This window comes from Pectinophora gossypiella, chromosome 17 (assembly GCF_024362695.1).
Source record: "Pectinophora gossypiella chromosome 17, ilPecGoss1.1, whole genome shotgun sequence".
NCBI classification, from domain to species: Eukaryota; Metazoa; Arthropoda; class Insecta; order Lepidoptera; family Gelechiidae; genus Pectinophora; species Pectinophora gossypiella.
In genome coordinates, this window is record NC_065420.1 from 8715281 (window position 1) to 8737392 (window position 22112).

The 22112-nt window shown below is 37.7% G+C and overlaps 1 protein-coding gene across 8 annotated transcripts in view; it reads left to right on the forward strand.

Moving 5' to 3' along the window:
* The window catches only part of LOC126374254 (Down syndrome cell adhesion molecule-like protein Dscam2), a 177420-nt gene that overhangs the window by 50430 nt on the left and 104878 nt on the right, over positions 1–22112 (forward strand). For all 8 annotated transcript variants that reach the window (XM_050020764.1, XM_050020765.1, XM_050020767.1 and 5 more), the window contains one exon: positions 17426–17475. In XM_050020764.1, the coding sequence (XP_049876721.1) occupies positions 17426–17475 (50 nt within the window). The remainder of the gene's footprint in view (positions 1–17425; positions 17476–22112) is intronic.

Here is a 22112-nt window from a genome sequence, read left to right on the forward strand (position 1 = left end):
ACAACTATACATACCTACGTCGCAAATATCAATTTCATGTATATCAATTTCACGTATTTCATGTATTGTTCAGAACTTCAAAGGTAAGTACATTGAAACACGACACTGCAAAATTAGCACATTCGTAGCTTTCATGATACCTTCAAAGTATTTATCCGAATATTTGAGTGTAATATCAATAATCTTCAAGTATTGGCACTACAGCAAACGTTCCGTTTAGGACGGTGGAACCCATCTTAAATTGATCCCTCCCATTGCCGCGCCCGTCTTAAAGATGACGTGCTGTTGGAAGGATTTGCGATGGTTTCTGGGGTCGTGGTTGTTTGGTCGGTTGAGTTCCAGCCCTCAAATGGGTTAATCGCTTGGAGTCGTTGGCGGCAGCTGCACCTGACGGACTGAATTACGGTATTACGGCTGTAATACGTACGTACAAAAAGCTCGACGCGAGCTTGCGTCAAATTGGTTTCTATATCGTGACGTTATGATTATGAATTTATGATTTATTTTATTGTTACACATTGTGTCACGTTCGTAATCTGTATGGAAGAAAGTTCTGACAGGTACATACAAACTTTGCTATATGCAAGTCACTCCAATACCAGTGTTGACATTATTAGAACAACACTCATTCTATTGTGTTGACTTTACCAAACAATGTAACAACATTCCGACTGAAGTTTCCAAAATATAACCGAAGTTAATTGTCAGGTCGGATGGTTTTCGGGTCGGACGAGTATTGTCGACGCTGATATTGATGGGACAACCGTGTCGGGCCGTCGGGTGGGTCGTAATCGCTCTGTCGGGTGTGTCAGGCCGCCTTTATTTAGTTACTACATCGGAAACTTTGATTGATAGTCGTGTTCGTAATGCGGAAGTTTCTACGCCAATTTATTGGAGTACTTAGGTGGTTTGAATCAGTTTGTAATTTCACGTGTTAATATGACAAAATTGATCGACACGTCTACAGATTCCGTTACGATATTGCCTACAGGATTTGTACGATCAGAAACGTTTACAAAGATGTGAGGTTTCCTTTGGCATATGTACATAAATTCCGTTTCATTATTGTTGTACACAAATAACTACGGTTTGTCAGTTTTTCTTATCAAGACTCATAGATTTTCACCGCTAGCTAACCAGTCTAATTGGTCGCCAAACCAAAGGAGACCTCAAAAAAACATAGCTGAATTCAAGAGAATTAACTCATAAATCAAGTAGAGGCAACAAGTGCGTATAATGATCGCATTAAGTTGTTAAACCTTCGAGGAATTTTATCATTTATATCTATTTATTATTACGAGTGGTTTTAATTGAATGAATAGCAGTTACTTTTTTTGAAGTGTAAAGGGAAGGTGAAATACTAAGGTTACGTAGAAGAACGTAAAAGGTACTTTTACTATGTCTTATCCCAGTCGTACTTCCAAGAGCGTGAGATAGGTAAAGAACCACCACGTATATTAATGGCCACATAATATATCTTAATCAACTGGAAGATTCTTTATCACCATGATGGTGTTATCAGGACGCTTCACGTAATTGTCGGCTTATGATATTAACTTTCTGGATAACAGGTGCATCACGCGATTTCCAGGATTCCTTATTACTTACATGGGACTTAAACACAGCTGGCGGGGAGTGGGTATACTTATACATCTGCTTATCCCTTCAGGGCTAAAGGCGTGATGAAGTGACATGTTGTGTAATGTTACCTAAGCATATTGAGCTGCACATTTTCGGCTGCGTAGTCTTCTTCTATCGTGTGGGTTGTGAGGTGGATTACCCTAGTGTCAGGGTTATTATTGAGCCGTCATTGGCCTCTGACATGACTCATGTAACGACTGCGTACTTACATCAGTAAGTAATAACCGGGACCAACGGCTTAATATGTATTCCGAAACACGGATCATCTTACTTTTGGACAATCAGGTGATCAGCCTGTAATGTCCTAATCAAACTAGGGATCACAAAGTGATTTGTCCCCACCGGGATTCGAACCCGGGACCTCCGGATCGTGAGCACAACGCTCAACTACTGGATCACGGAGGCCGTTAGGCTGCGTAGTTATCTCTCGCTTATACCATATAACTACTCCGCCTCAATATAATATCCTTCTTCTACCGGGTCACTACGCTGCACTAAACATTGTAAATTGTCGGTCGCTAGCGATGGCGGAGATGTTGATACAGTTGGGTAGTTGCTGAGTAATTTATCATTGTTGGTTAGTAAACAACTATCTAAGCTAGCCGCAACCGAATTAACGATGTGCCGACGAAACAGCCAACTCATTGCCGACACTGTTTGAGCATACTTCGTGCAATTAGCTGGGCTCTTATTGAAATTCTTCGTCTCAAAACGTCGTTGGAGATATTAATTACCGGTGAGTATTCAGACTGGTAATTATTAAGGAATTTAGTTTAACTCTTTTGATATTGGAAATGTTGTATACATAACCATATACATAACCATATTGCCTTAATACATGGTGTCAAATGCGTCATTGTAAATACTTGTTGCTTGTTAGACAGGAGCCTCACCCACGCCAATATAATGCTTTTATTGGCGTGTACAAACGGTATATTGCGTACAATATCGCCTACGTATCTTTGATGACGTCTTCTTATTTTATATTAAATTCCCAAGGCCGTAAAATAGTCAAGACGTCATCTACTTCTTATCACGAGAGCGATACACTATTATATTGATCATACATACATAATCTCACGCCTATTTCCCACCGGGGAAACTGGGGATTATATTGAAAAATAGGTGTTATACAGGCACTTGCTATTCCCATTGAATTGTTTTTTTTTTGACGTGACTTATCATAGATTTTCCGCAGATGGCATTAACTACTTGGCCGGACAAATGGGGAGCGCTGAAGGCTCTCACCCGGTAGAACGTTTAACCATTAAATTGTGAAGAGTTCCAATTCGTAAGAAAATAATTTATTAAATTCCATCCTACAATTCCAGTTGTCTATCGTTCATGTATAGGTTTATCAATGGATAATAAACAATGTGGCACATCCTAAGCTTTTCTTGTTCAGATCATGTATGAAACAATGATTAATTGGTCTTTCAGAACAATAGGAACATACAACAAAGTACCCAACTCTGTTGTAAACAATACAATATGTCAATACTATACGTACTTAGCTAATTCTATAACCTCAATCACACGCGCCTCAATTACAAGTTCAATAAAAGGACAGGTACTCAAATAAATATGATTTTTAACATAATATACAGTGTGTTAGTGACATGGTAACGAAACCTTTGAGGGATAATTCAGACCATGATTCTAAGTTGATAATCAAGTGGAATTTTCCGTTGCAAAATTATGGAACTGAAAACAATTTAAAAAACACTAAGGTTTACATGAATTTTCCGCCAGGAAATTTCAATTGATATCAACTCAGAATCATGGTCTGAGTCATCCCCTTCAGTATTCGTAACGTATCTCAACACACATACGAATTCGTATGGCTGTACAGATAGCTACTTAACTACCATAGATAGTACTTGTACGGGGTGTAACAAAACTGAGGTGGATGGTTCAGCTCATTATTCACACAGAGTTAATATCAAGTGGAATTTTCACAAAACCCACACCCTGTATAGACTCACGCTGGTAGATAATTATCGTCAGAATGAACATCATCATCTGCCGGAAATTGTCTACTGCTGGACATAGGTTTCCCCAAGGCTCACCACGATCTTCTACAGTCCACATCCACCGGTTTGCCGCGACCCTTAGCAGGTCATAGGTCCACCTAGTAGCAAACATTCCCATGTTCCGCTTTCCGGTCCGTCGACGTCACTCAAGAACCTTACTGCTCCATCGGCCATCCGTTCGAGCGATATGCCCGGCTCACTACCACTTCAGCTTAGCAATTCTGTACCCCTTAAGCAATTCGGATTTCCTTCTTCCTCGTTCGATCATGTGAGAAACTCCAAGCATCTAACTTTTTCCATCGCTCTTTGGGTGATCTTGAGCTTTTTTATGATGCCCATGGTCAAGGGCCACGTCTCTATGCCGCAGTCACAAAGTGTCATAAGACAACCTTTATAAAGTGGCAGGTTTTCAGTAAGTTTACAACTTCTTACGATGATAAGCAACATGGAACTTTCAAGTTTTACTTTTCGTTTACGCATGCATGCCAAATTCACATGCATATAATCGAAGGGACGTAATCTGAAATTTTCAGGTCTATTTACTTGGAAACTTTAGTATTTATTTAGGCAGGTAAATACCCCATACGTACAAAACAAATAAAGGTTCAGCGTGGCTTTGTGTTGCTACTGTCAAATATTTCCAACTGTTCGTCCGATGCTCTATTCTGATCAAATATTTACGCTGGCAACAACACGGGTCTGACATTTTTCTCACCCATTCAAATTGTCAATAATGAAGGGAGGTTGACAGGAGGGCTCCTCCCTTCAGAGTGTCGGCATAAACGTGCCTATATTCTTGAAACAGATGAATATCAAATATTTGTAATATCTAATAACTAAAGGTACTTACTAGATTCCTGGCCGAGACTGTATCTAATTTGCTTAAAGAGTACCCACTGACAATGTTGCTGAGGATTTCTTATCCGCCGCATGGAAAAGGAACGGATGATTGACAGCTGTTATAATGAAACAGCGTAATTATATGCATTTTATAATGATACAGCGTAATTATATGCAGTCCGTTTGACGCGTGCTGTCAACTTAATTCCGGATTATACGCCAACGTCCTAAAAGTAAAAATTTGAATGGGTATTTTGCCTAAAATTAATGTGTGCTGTTGATTACCCGTTCCTTTCCTTTTGGGTGGATAAAAAAGTACATGTAGTTATATAATTTAAAATATAATTAGGATTATGTCTGCTGGAATCAGCATGTCCAAATAAGTTAAGTTACTCCTTCAAAACTGATTTAATTTTCTATAACATAACATACCCACACATAGGTACATAAAGTAATGCTCGTATCCGTATCAGGGTGGGTAGAGCCACTTGTCAATAAGACAACCCGCGGCCTCTGACATACTTAGCTAGAAAAGTTGATTTCATTATTTGCATAATACGATGGGCTATATTTATGAATAAAATAATATTGTTACAATATTTTTTATTTATTTATTTAATATTTGGGAGACCAACGCAGACCAACAGCTCTTAACAACTATAGCAAAAATATCATACTTAAAAACTAAGCCAATAACAGGTTTCCACCTATATACAACCGTATAAAACTACCCTTACGTATTACATAATGTTGCCCTCACAATTCCCAGTATCAATGGCAACCTTTCCAGAGATAAAGGACGCGACTGTACGCGACGAGATAAAATTAACAGACGTGTAAACAAATGTTGGAGATATCAAAAGACATGTCGCCGCGGCGCCGGTGGCTTGTTAGCTTCGTTTTGTAATTATGAAATGTGTGTTCGTATGTTAAAAGACAAAAGTTATTTTGTAGTACCAAATGCGTAGTCGTTGGGTACATAGCCATGTTAGAAACCTCTAACATACGGCTATATATACCTAAGCACTACGCATATATAAACATAAATGTCTTATATACTACCCAGTGCACAGGCTTCCCGTTTATCAAGCGGAGGCGTTATGGAGTATACTCCACCACGCTGCTCTAGTGCGGGTTGCTGGAGGTGTTTGGGCTGGTAGCCCAAGGCGTTGGCCTTGGGCCATGATTGATTGACATGGTTAAGCCGTTGGGATTAACCATGTCAATCAATCAATAATAATTTATAAAAATAAGCACAATAAGGTCGCCTACCTTATTGTTAAACAGCTATTTCTGCCAGGCAACCTTAGGGTGAAATAAGTTTATGCATTGGAGCACGGGATGGTGCAATAAACATATAAATGTCACGAAACACGGAATAGTTTTACTTTATTCAGTCTGAAATGTCCTAGCCAAACAAAGAAATAATTCAATAAAGACTTACTGTAAGAATAATAACAATATTTAAAACAATGAAAAAAATAAATGAAATAAAATGAAATGTGCACGAGGTTATCTCACCTCATATGTAAATGAAAACCCCATTTTATTGACTGAGAAAAAATACAAATAGAAATAGATAAGAAATGAATAAATAAATTCCTATTGGTCATGTCATCAATAATGAAAAAGTTATCGTCATACCTATCGCAATCCAATGTGTGTACGAATATAGATACCCATCGAACGAATATACGAAGTTTGCTAATACTAAATAGGAATCGACGTTTTTCTTTTCGGTGGCTAATAAATACCATATTATAATATCTAGATTATTTTTATGTATTGACACAACGAATATTTTGCGAAATACGAAGACATTTCGAAACCAGACTTTCATTTTACTTTTCCATCTGCAGTTTCGTCTTGGTTTTATAACATTTTGTATCCAGCGCGAATATTCCGCGGGCATATTCATAATATTCGCGTTGTCTATAAAGTGGGGTGCGTTCATATATCAGCCCAAGCCCGCATATGCACCTGAAGCAGTTCTCAACGGCTGAAATATGTCAGTAATAAAACCGGCGCATGCCGCGGCACGTAGTTTGTTGTGTCGCGTCGCCATCTACTTACCACTACTTGAACACCGACGTATTCATACTATATATAAACATTCAATATAGCATGCATCCGTAATCACTATCTAGGCGAGTATGTGAATATAAGGCACGTTAATGTAACATATACATACATACATAAACAGCCTATATAGTTCGCACTGCTGGGCACAGGCCTCCCCTCAATCACCCAGAGGGGGTATAGAGCATACTCCATCACGCTGCTCCAATTCGGATTGGTGGAGGTGTTTTTACGGCTGGACCAACGACTTAATGTGCCCTCCGAAGCACGGAATCATATTACTTTTTCGGACAATCAGGTGATTCAAGCCTGAAAAATCCTTACCAAACAAAGGACAGTCTCACAAAGTGATTTCGACAATGTCCCCATCGGAAATCGAACCCGGAACTCCAGATCGTGAGCCTAACGCTCGAACCACTAAACCACCGAGGCTACGTAACATAAAATTAAATAATAAATAACATAAGCCCGCGGCTATAGGTGTAGTCCTATACCTCCGTCGCAAGATGAACTGAGTACCTACACCTCACCGAGAATTTTATTAGACTAACGTGACAGGTGGTGAGCCAAATCGCTGCCTTTAATGGTCAGGCCGATTGCGTTAGTGAAAACTGCAATAAATAAAAAAAACTATTTCCAAGGGTAACATTTTATGTAACTTGCAGCATTGCATACCTAATTATCACCCGGGCCTATTGTATTGGATAAGTTGTGCATTTTGTCTCTCTTCTTGTTGTCATATTGTGTTCTGTCCGTCTGTGTGTGTTCTCCTGTGTACAATAAATTATTAAATAAATAAACAAATCAACTAGAGATTATTTATGTGACGAACCATCTGTATTAACTGTTTAACTAATTCAATATTTAATGTCTATCGTATGACGTTAGGAGTTCTGTGTTGTATTATATCCTAATCAAATCTTCATAGGGTGGCCTTTCTTTGAAACATTATTTTGTACTTAGTTTACTTTTTTTTCTGTAAAAACTGAATAACAAATATGTAAAGACTTTCCCACAATTCAAAGGAAAGTATTGCATAGTTCTGGTAGATTGAGAGGTATATCTATAGAGTATTGTACTGGAGGTCTTAAATCTTGGGGCCTTAGCAGCTGAACTATCTTGGCGATATATTCACCGAGGCAAGGAACTGACTATCGACCGATCTTATTGAAATTCCACTCGTAAGAATGTACTACTGATAGAAACACCTGATGAATTGAACCTACCTAGGCTATGTTCAGGTATAAAAAGAATAATGTTGTAAGCACATCGAAGGAATTCATCTAAAAAACAATATTGTAATTTGTCATTTGCGCATACAAAATCACATGCTCAATGCAAACAAATGTCAAATAGCAATAAGTATTGCTTTTTTATGTGAATCTCGAAATCTCGTGTTACAATTAGAGCTGAAAAATAAGATTAAGAAGTCTAGACTAAACAACGGTAATAACAAAGCTACAGAAAGTCTATATATATATATATATATATACAAATTCAAATTCAAAAATATTTTTATTCAGTAGGTAACATAGTTAGTCAATTTTTATATAACGAACGTCTCATCCGCCTAAAAATACTGCAGCTTCTCAAATATAATTTATTAAACTGTATTTGATCTTAATATAATATCGGAATGAAATCACTGTTCTAAATACTTAATTAAGTTTTACATGTACTTACCTACCTAAGTACACTAGGTATATTAACGGCCACTGTGGCCGAGTCGTTGAGCGTTGGGCTCATGATCCGTAGGTCTAAAATTACTTTGTGATCCCTAGTTTGGTTAGGACATTACAGGCTGATCATCCGATTGTCCGAAAACAAGATTATCCGCCCGTTAAGCAGATATACCACCTACGGATGTAGTAAGTACCTATGTAGCCGTTATATGAGTCATGTCAGGAACTTTTGGCGGCTCTATAATAACCCCACCATGGTTGCTGAGGTTGATGACCATGAACCACACAATCCACATGATAGAAGAAGTCTAGGTATTTCTACGTGAACCTGGCTAGATTCAATTCATCACGAGTTTATTTCTATTCTACTAGCAAAACATAAATCAAGTGTCGCGTAGGCTTTTGTTTTCTGTCTGGACTTCGTTTGCCAATTCAGTTGTACCCTAGGATATTTCGAATCTAGTTTGTCTAAATCCTACTTCTAAATCTGTCTGCTTTAGTTCGAAACTTTTCCCAAGTGACCTAAAAGTTTCAATCAAATACTAATATAGCATATTTTATTTTAAATATTCAACTTCCAATAGTGCGTGTAAACGTGCCGTGTGTGCTGGCAAATTCATATTTTGCATTTGTATTTGGAATGTCAAACACTCGTAAAGAATTTCAATATTGGAAAAGTTTTTACAGCGCTACCCATTCCAAATATTATTATGGACAGAGAAGGGAAGTACCTCGTTTTAGCAAATTGAAACCTTGTTTAGGTATTCTTCTTCTTGTCGTGCCTCTCTATTATTGGAGGTTGGCGATCAGCTCATGGGATGTGTGCCTATCTCTGGCCATACGGAATAGCTCTTTGACCGTGGATACCTTTGTCCAGTCCTTGATGTTGTCCAACCATGTCATCCTCGGCCTTGTTTAGGAACTCTGTGGAAACTTCCGGGAAAACTTACGAAGAATGTTACTTATACTTACTTATTTATCTAGCCTATTCGATCCCACTGCTGGGCAAAGACCTTCCCTTGATTTTTTCACTCCGCTCGACGTTGCGCGTGTTTTAAGAAAAAAAAAAAAACTTAAGTAGAGAAAAGAATCGAGCTTTTTATAGCTTTCATTCAATTTCAATTAAGTATTTACTAACTTATTTACATACTTTTTCTCAGAAAATGTGTTTGACTATGTGAGATTTACTAAAAATATTTACTATTATTTTGGGATTTTATTTTGTTGTTTCCATCAAATCAATAAAAAAACCATTTAAAATCAAATACTTTAAAAGTTTAAATTCTATTTCAATGCACGGTTTTTGTCATCTTTATAAATGTTTAAGTATTTTAATATTATAAAAGTTTATGGGGATGAAAAATTTATGTAACAAAAATTCCGTTCTTTTATTTTCTCTATGTATTTACAATTTAAAGATGATGAATTCGTTTAATAAGAGCGGGCGGTCGGGCACGTTCTACCACAATACATCGCTCGCGCAGCTTGTGAGAAATGGCCGCGTTTTAGCTTCGCCGCTGTGAATTCTCGCGATATCGCTGTTTTACGCTGTAATAAGTTTCCCTGTCAAATGATAATTAAAGCGCGCACGCTACGCAAACTATGCTTTGATATGGAACTGGAAATTCGATTTCAAGAAACTAATTTCGTAAAATTATTACGGTATTGCAGTCATGAAAGTCACTCATTAAATATTCCTTATAAGTTTGCCATTGGTAACAGCAATGTAACTTGTGCTTTCCCAATTTACCTCTCTTACTTTTATCAAGATATTACTTAAGAAAACCTCGTTCCTCAATATCTAAATTATTATATTATCTATTTTACGAGTTTCACGGTAACTCGTTTTCTCATCTTGTGACGGCTGAGAAATGTTAAAGACACTTCTGCGTTTACGACTCCATTAAACATTACGACTGAATGATCAAATGCAACTTCTTTTAAAGTATCTTGCTAAGAAGCTTAACTTTCTGTACTGGAATTACGAATAATATCGTCTTACATACTTTAAACCGTTTACCAAGTTTTGTACGAGTAAACGGTAACAGACTAAATAAATATACCTACATACCTACTTAATTTATCCTACCTCACATTGCAATAAGAAGGTAAGTTACGCTTCGAGAAGAATATGTTTCTCACAGATGTTACTTTTTCTCATGTACGGAGTAAGTAATACATTATTGATTTCATATTCATCGCACAGCTGTTGGATTATTCAACAGTAGCCTTTACAAGATGAACATTTCTTTCAAATTAAATGATGAAACGTGATGGATAGACTTTTGATCTCAATGCGAATTGTACAGTCGCTACGCTTGCTTGTTTAAGGGCAATCAACACAACACTTCCCACGTTTGGTAATTTCGTTTGGCTCGTTGAAGTGGAACCGTTGTAGAACGTATTATGCTAATGACTATACTCGCTTGAAATAACAAATGACTGTAACTTGAAACTCCGCTTTCGACTGGTGAACCTTGTTACGGCGCAAAAAGGATTTTATGAAAAGTAGGTAATGTTCAATGAGCTTTGGGTTACAAGATTTAGAACACGGCTTTACAAAGGCACTCACAAAGTCCCGGCGAAGCAATTTATGATATTTCTTGACCGTTTCAATGTATTTGTGACTGGACTCGCAAGATACGAACTGTAATTTTGTAACTAATTCCTTCCCAAGTATCACGACTGAGTTTATTTATTTGATTCAGGCAACTAAAGCCCATATTATGTATACCTTAACCTAAGAATACGTACAACACTATAATTATAATTGAAATAAACTATTTAGTAATACTATAGTCTCTGCTTACCCCGGTGGGAAATAGGCGTGAGTTTATGTATGTATGTATTTAGTAATACTTAGAACGTAAAGTTTCACATGTCTCCAATACGGTGTTATTTCAGCAAAACCTTTAGGATGCTATTTATAAAGATACTACACACTTTGCGCGCCGTTCTCGAAATGAAGAATAATGGAGTGACCGCCAATAATGCCTATTGCTCTCGATGGGAATCAACCCTATCGGAGCCGCGTGCTCCATAAAAGTTAATAGGTGCACGGCGATATTTGTACACATAATGGATGACCGATTTGGTGCCCTAATGCGATCGGCCGGTCGGACGCGATTGCCTCATTAATATCCGGTCATATGTGTACACATCGGCGCTGTATTGGCAGTCGCGCCTCCCCTATTATTTGTGATGGGCCACGCACGCACCGTATCAAGAGTTGCCGCCGATACGTTCGAAAATCAATTAATAACCATGGGAAGGTTAATAAACGCCGATGAGTTAGGCTATACTGACTATTCGACGTCAATGTTTGCGAACGTATCGGGTTTCACGGAAATTCGTTTCGTTTTGGCTTCAATGTACTCTGGGTAGACTACACTTTCGACTGAAAATGCGTTAATAAATTATTTAAAACTACGTGTCTATTTCTAAAAACATCAAACTTTACTCTGGGATCTAAGATAAAATAACCAGTAAGTAAGTACATCCTGTAATATTTAACATAAGTGTAATATTGAACATACTGCAAATGCATAGCTAATCTAGAATCTGAATAGTCAACGTAAACAGAGCGCAATAAGGACAGCTAGCAGCTAGCACTAACATATGCAGCGGCCCAACTTCTCGTGGCTGCGTGCATCCGAAGTTCGTGCATAAATATACTTGTCAAATGTAAACTGTTAACATGCAAAGCTGTTATTTAACAATCTCCGTGCGCCCAGGCTGACTGTGCTGCATACGACACGGACACTCGCGAGTTGGCAACTTTAAACAGGTTACGAGACGTGACACCCCACTTGGCTCGCACGGAAATTCACTGCCGGTACGTTACGCCGTTATATTTAATTTACACACGCAGTTTCTACGTATAATCTCCATGCGCTCATTTAAATTGTGACTTTAACTTCGTAGGTTCTACCTGTGCCTTCAAATCAGTAAATCTATACAAATTGTGACAGCTTCAGTGCTACTCAGTCCCTACATATAATATAAGTAACGTACATGCATACTATCATATAATAAAGTATTTAACGATCATAGTAAGTACAGCAGTTCACACACGATATCAATATTTGTTGGCAATGACAAAATATTTTTTTTCTTAAATAATTTCGGTGGTTCCGGTACGGAATCCTAAAAATAACTATATTAATGCATTCGAAGTTCAAATAGCTTAATGAAACCTTCATTAATAGCGGAACTCCTTAAACTGCCGCTATTTCCAGCCAGTCCACAAATTGAATAATGCGTCAAATGTCAGTTTTGAAACGAAGTGATTGAATTAGGTACCCTAGCCAAATTATAATGGACGTTACATGCTTATTCACTGTTCCCTACAATCTTCTCGTGTGTGTAGTAAGATTGATGAACAACCCTAGTGTTAAAGTAATAAGGCCCATTTTGTATGGATTATCAGATTCTACGAGACTAAAATGACATAACATAGCATCACGGTCATATCCCACGAACGGGTAGACAGAGGTGTATAATAAGACACCTCGTCAGCAATGTCTCTTCTTCTCTCGTGTGGGTTGAGAGGTGGATTACCAACCTCATCAACCCTGGTGTCAGGGTTACTTGTGTTTGTCAGGGTTACACAAGATTACTAAATCTTTTAAGGGGCAATGTATACGTTTTTACAATAAGATTCCCATTGACATTCAGAATTTGCCTTTCAACTGTTTAAGACAGTAGTTAAACAAAAACTTTACAAAAAAAGGTTATTATAAAGTTAGTGATTATTTAGAAGATATGAATGCATGGGATTAACTGTCTGAGAACTGATATTAAGCAGCTAAATTACTCAATTGTATACCAATATTTTATGTTTATTTTTATTTTTTTAAAGAACATCTAGGGCCCTATGCCGAGTTTTTTCTTGCAGCTTCTTTTCCCCGGCTATACAAGTTGTGAGAAGCTGCAGTAGTTTTAGGCGGATGAGACGTTCGTTATGTAAAAATTTACGATTCAAAGTGTAACTATGTTACCTACTGAATAAAGATATTTTTGAATTTGAATTTGAGCCGCCAAAGGCCCCTGACATGCTTTCATGTAACAACTACTTACTTTTAACAGTAAGTAGTAACCGGGACCAACGGCTATGTGTCAGCTATACAATAGAGGTTAACCTATTCACCTGCCATAGGCATTTGACATGCCTCATGACATGTGTCTGGAACAACTATGTACTCGCTTAAATAATCCATCCTCTATCATAATATCCCTTGTATCGACAGTTCTCAGAAATGTTGGTGGATAATCCCAAGACTACGCCCGTCATCCATCTCCACTTGTTACGAGCCCCAAGGCAGTAATCAAAGTGGATGGGTTGAAATTGATTATCTATGTAATGTGAGGCTACGGGGCCGCCCACTGTATGCTCTAATAATTGTGACGGCTTTAATAATTAAAACAGGTTACTTTGGTGAAGGTATCTAGGCTTAGTCAAGTAAGTTTTTTAAGTGAGTGTGATGAACGAAAGAAAGAAAGAAAGAAAGAAATGTTTATTATAAAGGGACACCACAGTAACAAATATAAAATAAATAACAAATATATAATATAAAACACGGAGTAACACATAACTTACAATCAAACACATAATAAAAAAATAATAAAAGACAACATACACGAGAAATACAAATAATTGTGTGTATGGACTGGTCAACGATGGTGGTGGTGTCCTTTATAAAAGGGCCTCACTCAGCATAAGCCGCGGCGCGAGCCACGACGCTGGTATTCTGTGGACCCTGTCTTGAACGATGCCTTCTAACTTCATATTTAATTCAAGAAGATACCATTGTTGGAACAGAGTAATTTACTTAGTTAAGTAAGCCTAGTCTCCACAAGCTACTTAGAAAATAACCACTTACTATTTATTACTTGTAGGGTATCTAAATATTGTCGCTAAGCTATAATGACCGGCCTCCGAGGTCCAATGGTTTAGCGTTGGGCTCACGACCCGGAGGTTCCGGCTTCGAATACCGGTGGGGACGTATCACAAAAATCACTTTGTGATCCCTAGTTTGATTAGGACATAACAGGCTGATCACCTGATTATCCGAAAGTAAGACAATCCGTGCTTTGGAAGGCACATTAAGTCGGGCCCGGTTACTACTTACGGTTGTAAGTTAGTAGTCGTTACATGAGCTATGTCAGGGGCATTTGGCGGCTTAACAGTAACCCTGACACCAGGGTTGCTGGGGGTTGGTAATCCACCTCACGACCCACACGATGGAAGATTAGAATGAAGAAAAAACTATTTACTTAATAAAGTAGGTAAATAATCTGACGTCGTCTCGTCTATGTCATTGTTGTGTGTGGGTGGGTTCATCCTAATACAATAGGTGGGTTTATCTTAATACAGATCGACATTTTTCGAGATAAAAAACGAATAATCAATATTGTCACTGGCCAGTTGACACGCGTGTAATATTACACAGACTTGTAATATTACACCAGGGGCGTTAAAAGGCCACATTGAAGCGATTCATCTAAGAAAGCAATATTACTATTTGATATTTTTAAATGAATTGCTTAAAATTGCCCTTTTAACCCCCATGATTATAAAAGAAAGAATAACTACTCTAATATACTACTCTACACACAACACACACACGCACTCATATTTCTTTTTATTTTGGTGCAATAAAGTGTATTTGTATTGTATTAACTTTGCCGATACAATACTTCAAGCAAGCTAAGCTTTTTGCCAATTCCATTTGAGAGTGGATGTCAAGTGGGCTAGCGATCTCCATCGCCTGCTCCATTCGTCCCGGTCCAAGCCACGTGCGACTGAAGTGAGGAATGAGTCGCCATTAATTCACTCTCCACTACTCGAGTGGATTTCCTAGCACGTACCCACAATGAAATGGCACAACGAATGGCTGTAGCCGTTCCTCATGCAATAATTTTATATATAATTTCCTCTGTACTGGACGAGCGAGCGAAAAACGAGCTGGTAAAATTATAAATAAATATATAAGTACTTACGTACAATATTATCTGTAACTTTATATAGAAGCACGACTCTGAAGGACAAACATACAACAAAAATGAGCTTAATTTCTCAGCGCATCACACAGAAATAAACTGTATTCACTTTGGTGTCTAATATAATTAGAATAAGAAACTAGCCCCCTCCCCTCCGGTTGATTGAGGGGAGGTCTGTGCCCAGCAGTGGGACGTATATAGGCTGTTTATGTTATATTAAGAAACTAGCTCCTTTAAGAAGTCTCATCTTAAAGCTATCTCTTTCAAACTAACAATGGTCAAAGAATAATCAAGGAACAAAAGTGCTAAAGTATATCTTTAGATCTTTACAAACGATAAAGCTGGCACCACACTGCCCTTGCCGTAACGTTACGAAGTACCGACCCATCCGCACTTATAAAATCTAAAAGTAAACATAAACAACATAAATGCTAATCCCTAAATGTGTTACCTTCGTCCCATTTCCAAAATAAGGTCCAGCGTTGTTGTTTCATCTATCTCGGGCTGACATTACGGCTTCCTTGCAAGCTGAGAATCGTTTATTAGGGAGTCGATTTACGTGGGTAGCTATAAAAAGTTTGCTCGTTCCGACGCACCTGCGCCCGCTACTCCACGTTGCCCATAAAGTGATCACTGTACACAGATTTAGGAACTTCTTTGTATTGTACGAGGCGCACTCCTATTTCCAGTTGGCTTTTTTGCTTAAAGTTACGTTCTACAATTTGAATTCGGTTGTCTAATTGCTCTATACATTTCAAATTCAACTTCAGCTCTAGGTTTATAACACTATAATAAAAGTTGGTAACTTTATATTTATGAGTATAAATGGCAGGAAATAAATAACCTAACTTGGTGTAGTACGTTCCAAAACTAGAAATTGGTTTCATTATGAGATGTGTATTTCATAATCTATATGAAAAATGTTTTCATAATATTTAAGGAAGTAATCGTAATTATCGGCTTCGTATTACAAACCAACTACTTACATTATAAAACGGGGTGAGTTGCAAAACTAAAATGTAGGTGGTTGTGTGTTAATTAAGTCCAAAATGAAAACATTCAATCAAAGTATAAGTAATAAATATTTATATATATATTTTCCGGTGTCTCTGATAGCAGCTTACGTCTTTCATTCCATAAATTTCTATTTAATTAATATTATCATAAGTATCTCTCTTTTCCAGAAACGTCTCTCCATCTGATCTTCCAGATCGAAGAGATATCCATCCCAATTACACGTTAGGTTGTGTTCGTAAATTCCTAACTCTATGTGGTAGTTGTACGTGCGAATGAGGCGGTCTCTTAGCCGCCCTCAAATTAACATTACGCGTAATGAATGCGGTCCGTATTGATTCCTCATTAACCGGAAATCATTACAAGGGGTACATTCCGCTTTTTGTTACCTTATGCCAATGAGCTGTTACTATAGTATTACACAATACATCAATGTCTCACGGAGTGCTCGTTTCTTTGTGAAATTAAGATTATTAATATGAATCTTGTGATATTTTTGAATTTGCGTAGTTCATCGTTAGCGTGGATGAAGGGCTGTTCTTATGATATTATTAAGATGATTTTAATAATACATTTTATAAAAGTCGAAAACGTTTTATCTTTTAACTACTTTTTTGATTACTTCTTCATCAGAGAATATTCAAGTGTAATATAACATTTAAAATCCTAATGCATTTACCTATTGCTCGGATCTGTAACGTTACATTACAGATGAATGTATCACAGGTGGTGCACTGTAATGGTCGGGCTCTCCTCCGTTATCAGGAGGAAGTTCGGAACTGTAACGTAATAGTGCATTGATTTTGGTGAACCGTAACATACAATGATAATGTATCATGAAATGCAATACAATTTGTAACAAATTCTCATAGTGAATTTCACGCGCACTGAATTGCCGTTGTAACCCATAACTTGTCTGGGCTTGTTATCAAAAACTTGGTGTAAGTACTTATACTTACATACTTACTTACATAAAAGTATAAGCACTTACCCAAAAAATCATGTACCTTATAATAATCTACCCGTATTATGATTCTATCTTACAGCGTAGTGTGTAATACCTAATAGTGTACATGTTTATACTTTTTAAATTATAAAAAAAAAAAGATTTTCATCAGTTTTTATTTGTTTCAGGAAATTCGAAAAAATGATGCTGTGTACATACTTACTTCTAAGTTTCTTGGGTAAGTCTTACTAGTATATGTAGGTATAAATATAACGCTTATAAGGTGAATAAGTCTGACTACCCCAAATTGGGATATATATATTATAGTCGTGGGCTTATATAAGCCTGTCACTGAAAACTTAACAGAAAGGAGACAGTTTTAAACTAAATGTCTAGAAATATTACCATAATGAGGTACTCGTAAATACTTGGTAGAGGTTCCAGTCAAAATTCCACAAAATTTGAGCCAACTAAAACTGACTCAATTTTTGATAAAGTCCCTTGAACCAAAGTTTTAAGTGAATAATTTTGCCCCTAGCCAACTCCGGCGTTTTCCTTTAAAAGATTGGAATTCGAAGAGTTGGATCTTTGAGCAAAACCCGTGGCGTGCTCAGTGAACCGCCAGAAGTATGCTATTGTGTTTAACTTACTTGTTTTTGGGCATCTAGTTTAGGGAAATAAACGAGGTTTTCTTTCGAGTTGTTAGAAACTCATGACTCTAGAACGATTAAAGCTGTAGAGATATGATTTATATTTTTTTGCAAATATTGCGGGAAATTGGATGCTTCGAAAGTATTATATTAATATAATATGAACTTTTACTAATTTTACGCTACTAGGCAACTGTACTACATTAGGTGCTATGTTACCGACTTGAATTTAGAGAAACTTAAAATAACTTATAGATATAAATAACTTACGTGATATCATTACATAACGCAAACATGTATCTATATAGAGATGAGGTAAAATTGATTTATTCATTGGGTTTATCTTTCTAGCTAATTGCTATCCCTTCCAAAGGGTTCGCGACCTTATCAAAAACTCATTAACCAGTGAAACAAAGCGCATTTTGTACATTAAATATTCGCAGCAACCAACCTACGTCTGTGTGCGTCAGTCGAGTCGTGTGTTAAAGGGCGCCGAACAAAGTTAGCGTCTTATCTTTGGAAATGTTGCCTCTGAGGTCGAACAAGTTCTCTTTTACATCGACCGACAATGTGGTTTGTTTTAGATGACGCTTTGCTGTTGGTTAAACTTCTGTTTTGGGAAATTTGTACCGCAGATGCGACTCGAGGGGGTATAATGCGTTTCGTACGTACCTATATCGATATACCTACCTACCTACGTGGAACACCAGTGGACGTTATTATTTTGCTTTTATCCTTGCATCGAATGCAGCTGTCAGTAAATTAATTTGAAAATAAAGTAAAACCCCTTGTTTTAATCAAACACGTCGCTGAAATAAAGCGAATCGAAACAGGAATTGTAGCCTCTGTGACAAAAGGCAAATAAGATTATGCTACAAAGAACGACTGTAGGTATGTTCTTTAATATTTGTAAAATTGAGCGGGATTTTATTATACAAACTATAATATAAATAAATCATATTTTGTAAATATGATGGTATATGATGATATTCACATTTCAATGGTAGAAGTGCAGCGACTTATGCGAATTAGCGGAATATGAATACGTAACGGTGAATAATGTGGATGGAAGAGTTGCTTATAGACTATTGCACATTCCCCGGACAGGCAGGCAACTTTACGATTTCTTTTGTCCTGAGAAGAATCATAATTGCAATAAGTAACATAAATAAAGGGAGGGGGAGGGAAGGGGGGTGAGTTTAATGGTGCTTTAACACGCTTGCCAAGTCTAAGCAAAACACCAAAAGCACAATCGTGGAAACGGAAGTGTTTGGCTTGTCTTGCGTGAACGGACGAGCTTGTCGCCGATCCGAGCGGATGTCGGTTTTTAATCACAGCTCAAATGGTGCTTGCGACAAGCGCTTGCGATACACGCACACGCTTGTCAGCTTGTCTTTTAAGATTTCACGATAACGGGACGCGTAGTCACGGTGGTTATTTCGCTCTGTAGCAAAAAACTAACAGGCGCATTCATAAGTGTGTACATAAATGACATCCAGACTTGACCTGAGATTGTGTAGGCTTGTCGTTTGTGGAGACTTGCTTAAGGACACTGACACGGACAATGACACTTGGGATCGAGACGTGTCGGCGACGTGTTAACCTTTGATGTATTATACATAAACTGTCTATATACGTCCCACTGCTGGGCACAGGCCTCCCCTCAATCAATCGGAGGGGGTATGGAGCATACTCCACTACGCTGCTCCACTGCGGGTTGGTGGAGGGTGGATGTTTTTACGGCTAATAGCCGGGACCAACGTCTTAACGTGCCCTCCGAAGCACGGAATCATCTTACTTTTTCGGACAATCAGGTGATTCAAGCCTGAAAAGTCCTTACCAAACAAAGGACAGTCTCACAAAGTGATTTCGACAATGTCCCCATCGGGAATCAAACCCGGACCTCCAGATCGTGAGCTTAACGCTCTAACCACTAGACCACGGAGGCTGATGTATTATATATAGCGAGAAACGGTTCTGTAAGAGTAATCTTCAAGAAATATCTTTCACACAGATAGCGGCTGAGCGTAAAATTCTCTAACAGGCTGCAAACAAACTTGGTGCGGCCTGTCACCCGAGTTACCGGCTGCAAGTTAAGTACTTCGAACGTGTCTCGCTTATATAAACGGACGACTGTTACACTGTACTCGAATTCTAATTAGAGGAACTACGCTAAAAAGTGAAAGTAAACATCGCAGTAGATTCGTTAGCGAAAAACTTATGAAAAGTTGGGGAAAGATGACACAAACTTGCACAGGCTGGAAAAATCAGGAAAAACATTAAAATATTAAGTTTTTTTGTGTACAATTAGAAAAATGATGTTTCTGTATATTTACTTACTTGCTATTAAACATCGAGCTGTTCTAGTGTCGGTCCTCAATATTTTGTTGCAATTTGATACACAAGTACCTCCTTAACATCACTTGAAGAAGTCTGTAATAAGCTAAGAAAGTAACAGTAACTGGAGGTTGTAGGCATTTACTTTTTAAACGACTATAATTTCCCACCAGTTTATAGGAGCGTGGTATAATCAACGCAGGAAAATATTAGTTTAGTTTAAAATAGCGTCCTCCGAGCTAGGTTTCTCTGTCAAAACTACTTTAAATACCTCGGTTGTATTATTTAGTTATTCTACAAGTAGGCAACTTAGGTGCATGCTAACTAACCTGACATCATTTGAACTCATAAAGAGAGTTCGCTAAAGTTGGTCCCAAAGGCATAAAATGCAACCGACAACAAACAAACTTTTGCTGACAAGTACTCGGTTCGGCCATTACAGTAGCTCCGCAGGAGTAGTTAGCAAAACATTATGGCTTTACTGGTAAACAAAAACAACATTAATTTAAACTCCAAGGTACCGTTGAATGATTGAAAGCTGCCATAATGTTTTTGCCGGCAAAATGCTGCGGCAAAAGATACTTTATCTTTGTAGACTTTATAAAATGTTTGCTGGATTGTATTGTTATTAAATATTTCTTTATTCATGAAACTTCCTTTTGTTATTATTAAAAACATCATCAGGTACACCTTTTGAAATGCTTACCCTTTTTTCAATGGCTAACGTTTACACAATCTCTGAAATTGAATACCGATGATAAACTTATCCTTGTAATTGAAACCGTGTTATCAAGGATCCGAAGGATCAAAGTTGGTCCTACTAAAAGAACCGTTTCTAATTGCTTTGAACTCTTAACTTTATTGAGGTCGTCTTTTACTTTTCGCTCTACGGCTCGTAACTCACAAAGAATTCTATTGATCGATGGAGATAGGAAGGACCTTAAAATTAACTACTCAATTAGGACCGCCCGCAGACTAGAGCTTAAAGAGAAGAGTTTACAGAAGAACTTTAATAAACTATTCTTAATTGAATAACGTAGCGAAAGCTGGTACTTGTTCCAAACAACAGGCAGGCTAAATATTCACGGTAAACAGTGCTTTGAGCGTATACACTCCGCAAATAAAGGCAGCCCGCATCGCTAAAGTTATCTGGTTGAAATTCAGCGCATTTCACAAACAGTCACGAAAACTAAGTCGGACACGGAACAGAGTTCCTCCTTTGACGGTTTCCATTTTAGTCGGCTCTCGGCTCATTGGAGAAGCAAGTTTCCTGCAAGGATATTAACATGTCGAGAAGTTGCCTGTTGCACTCGTGCGCTAATGACGCGTACGGGAGATTACACGAGCGAACGGTTATTGCAAGTTTGCATCTCGCGCTATTCGCGGACGATCATTAGAATACGTAAGATATTTGTCAGTAAATATTACCAAAGAGCCAGATATTATCCGCGCAATCCCTAGCGGAGCGGACAGCGTCACAAGTTATCAAAGAAAAACTTACCACCACACTTGGTAGAGACTCTCTAGCGAAAGCTGCCCCAGAGACACGGCGGCAAATTTAAAACATCATGCTAAAGGGGAGATATTACTTATAATCTAAGTTCACTTTACGACTTGTCTGTGAAGCAACTGACTGCAATCTATGTTTATTATTTACTTCCAATTTAATAGAGAAGTTACCACAACATAACACACTTAAACATTATTAATGTATACCTGCACCGTAGTATTTTTGCAGCCTGGGTATTTTTGTAAACCTTTTAAGTAATTAAGTTTTCAACTGTATGCCGTTTATATTTAAAGCGACCCAACTTTGTGTAAGATAAAGCTGTTCTTTTGGTGTGTATTCGGATCGCTACTTATGGTGATTGAAGTCAAACAACAATTC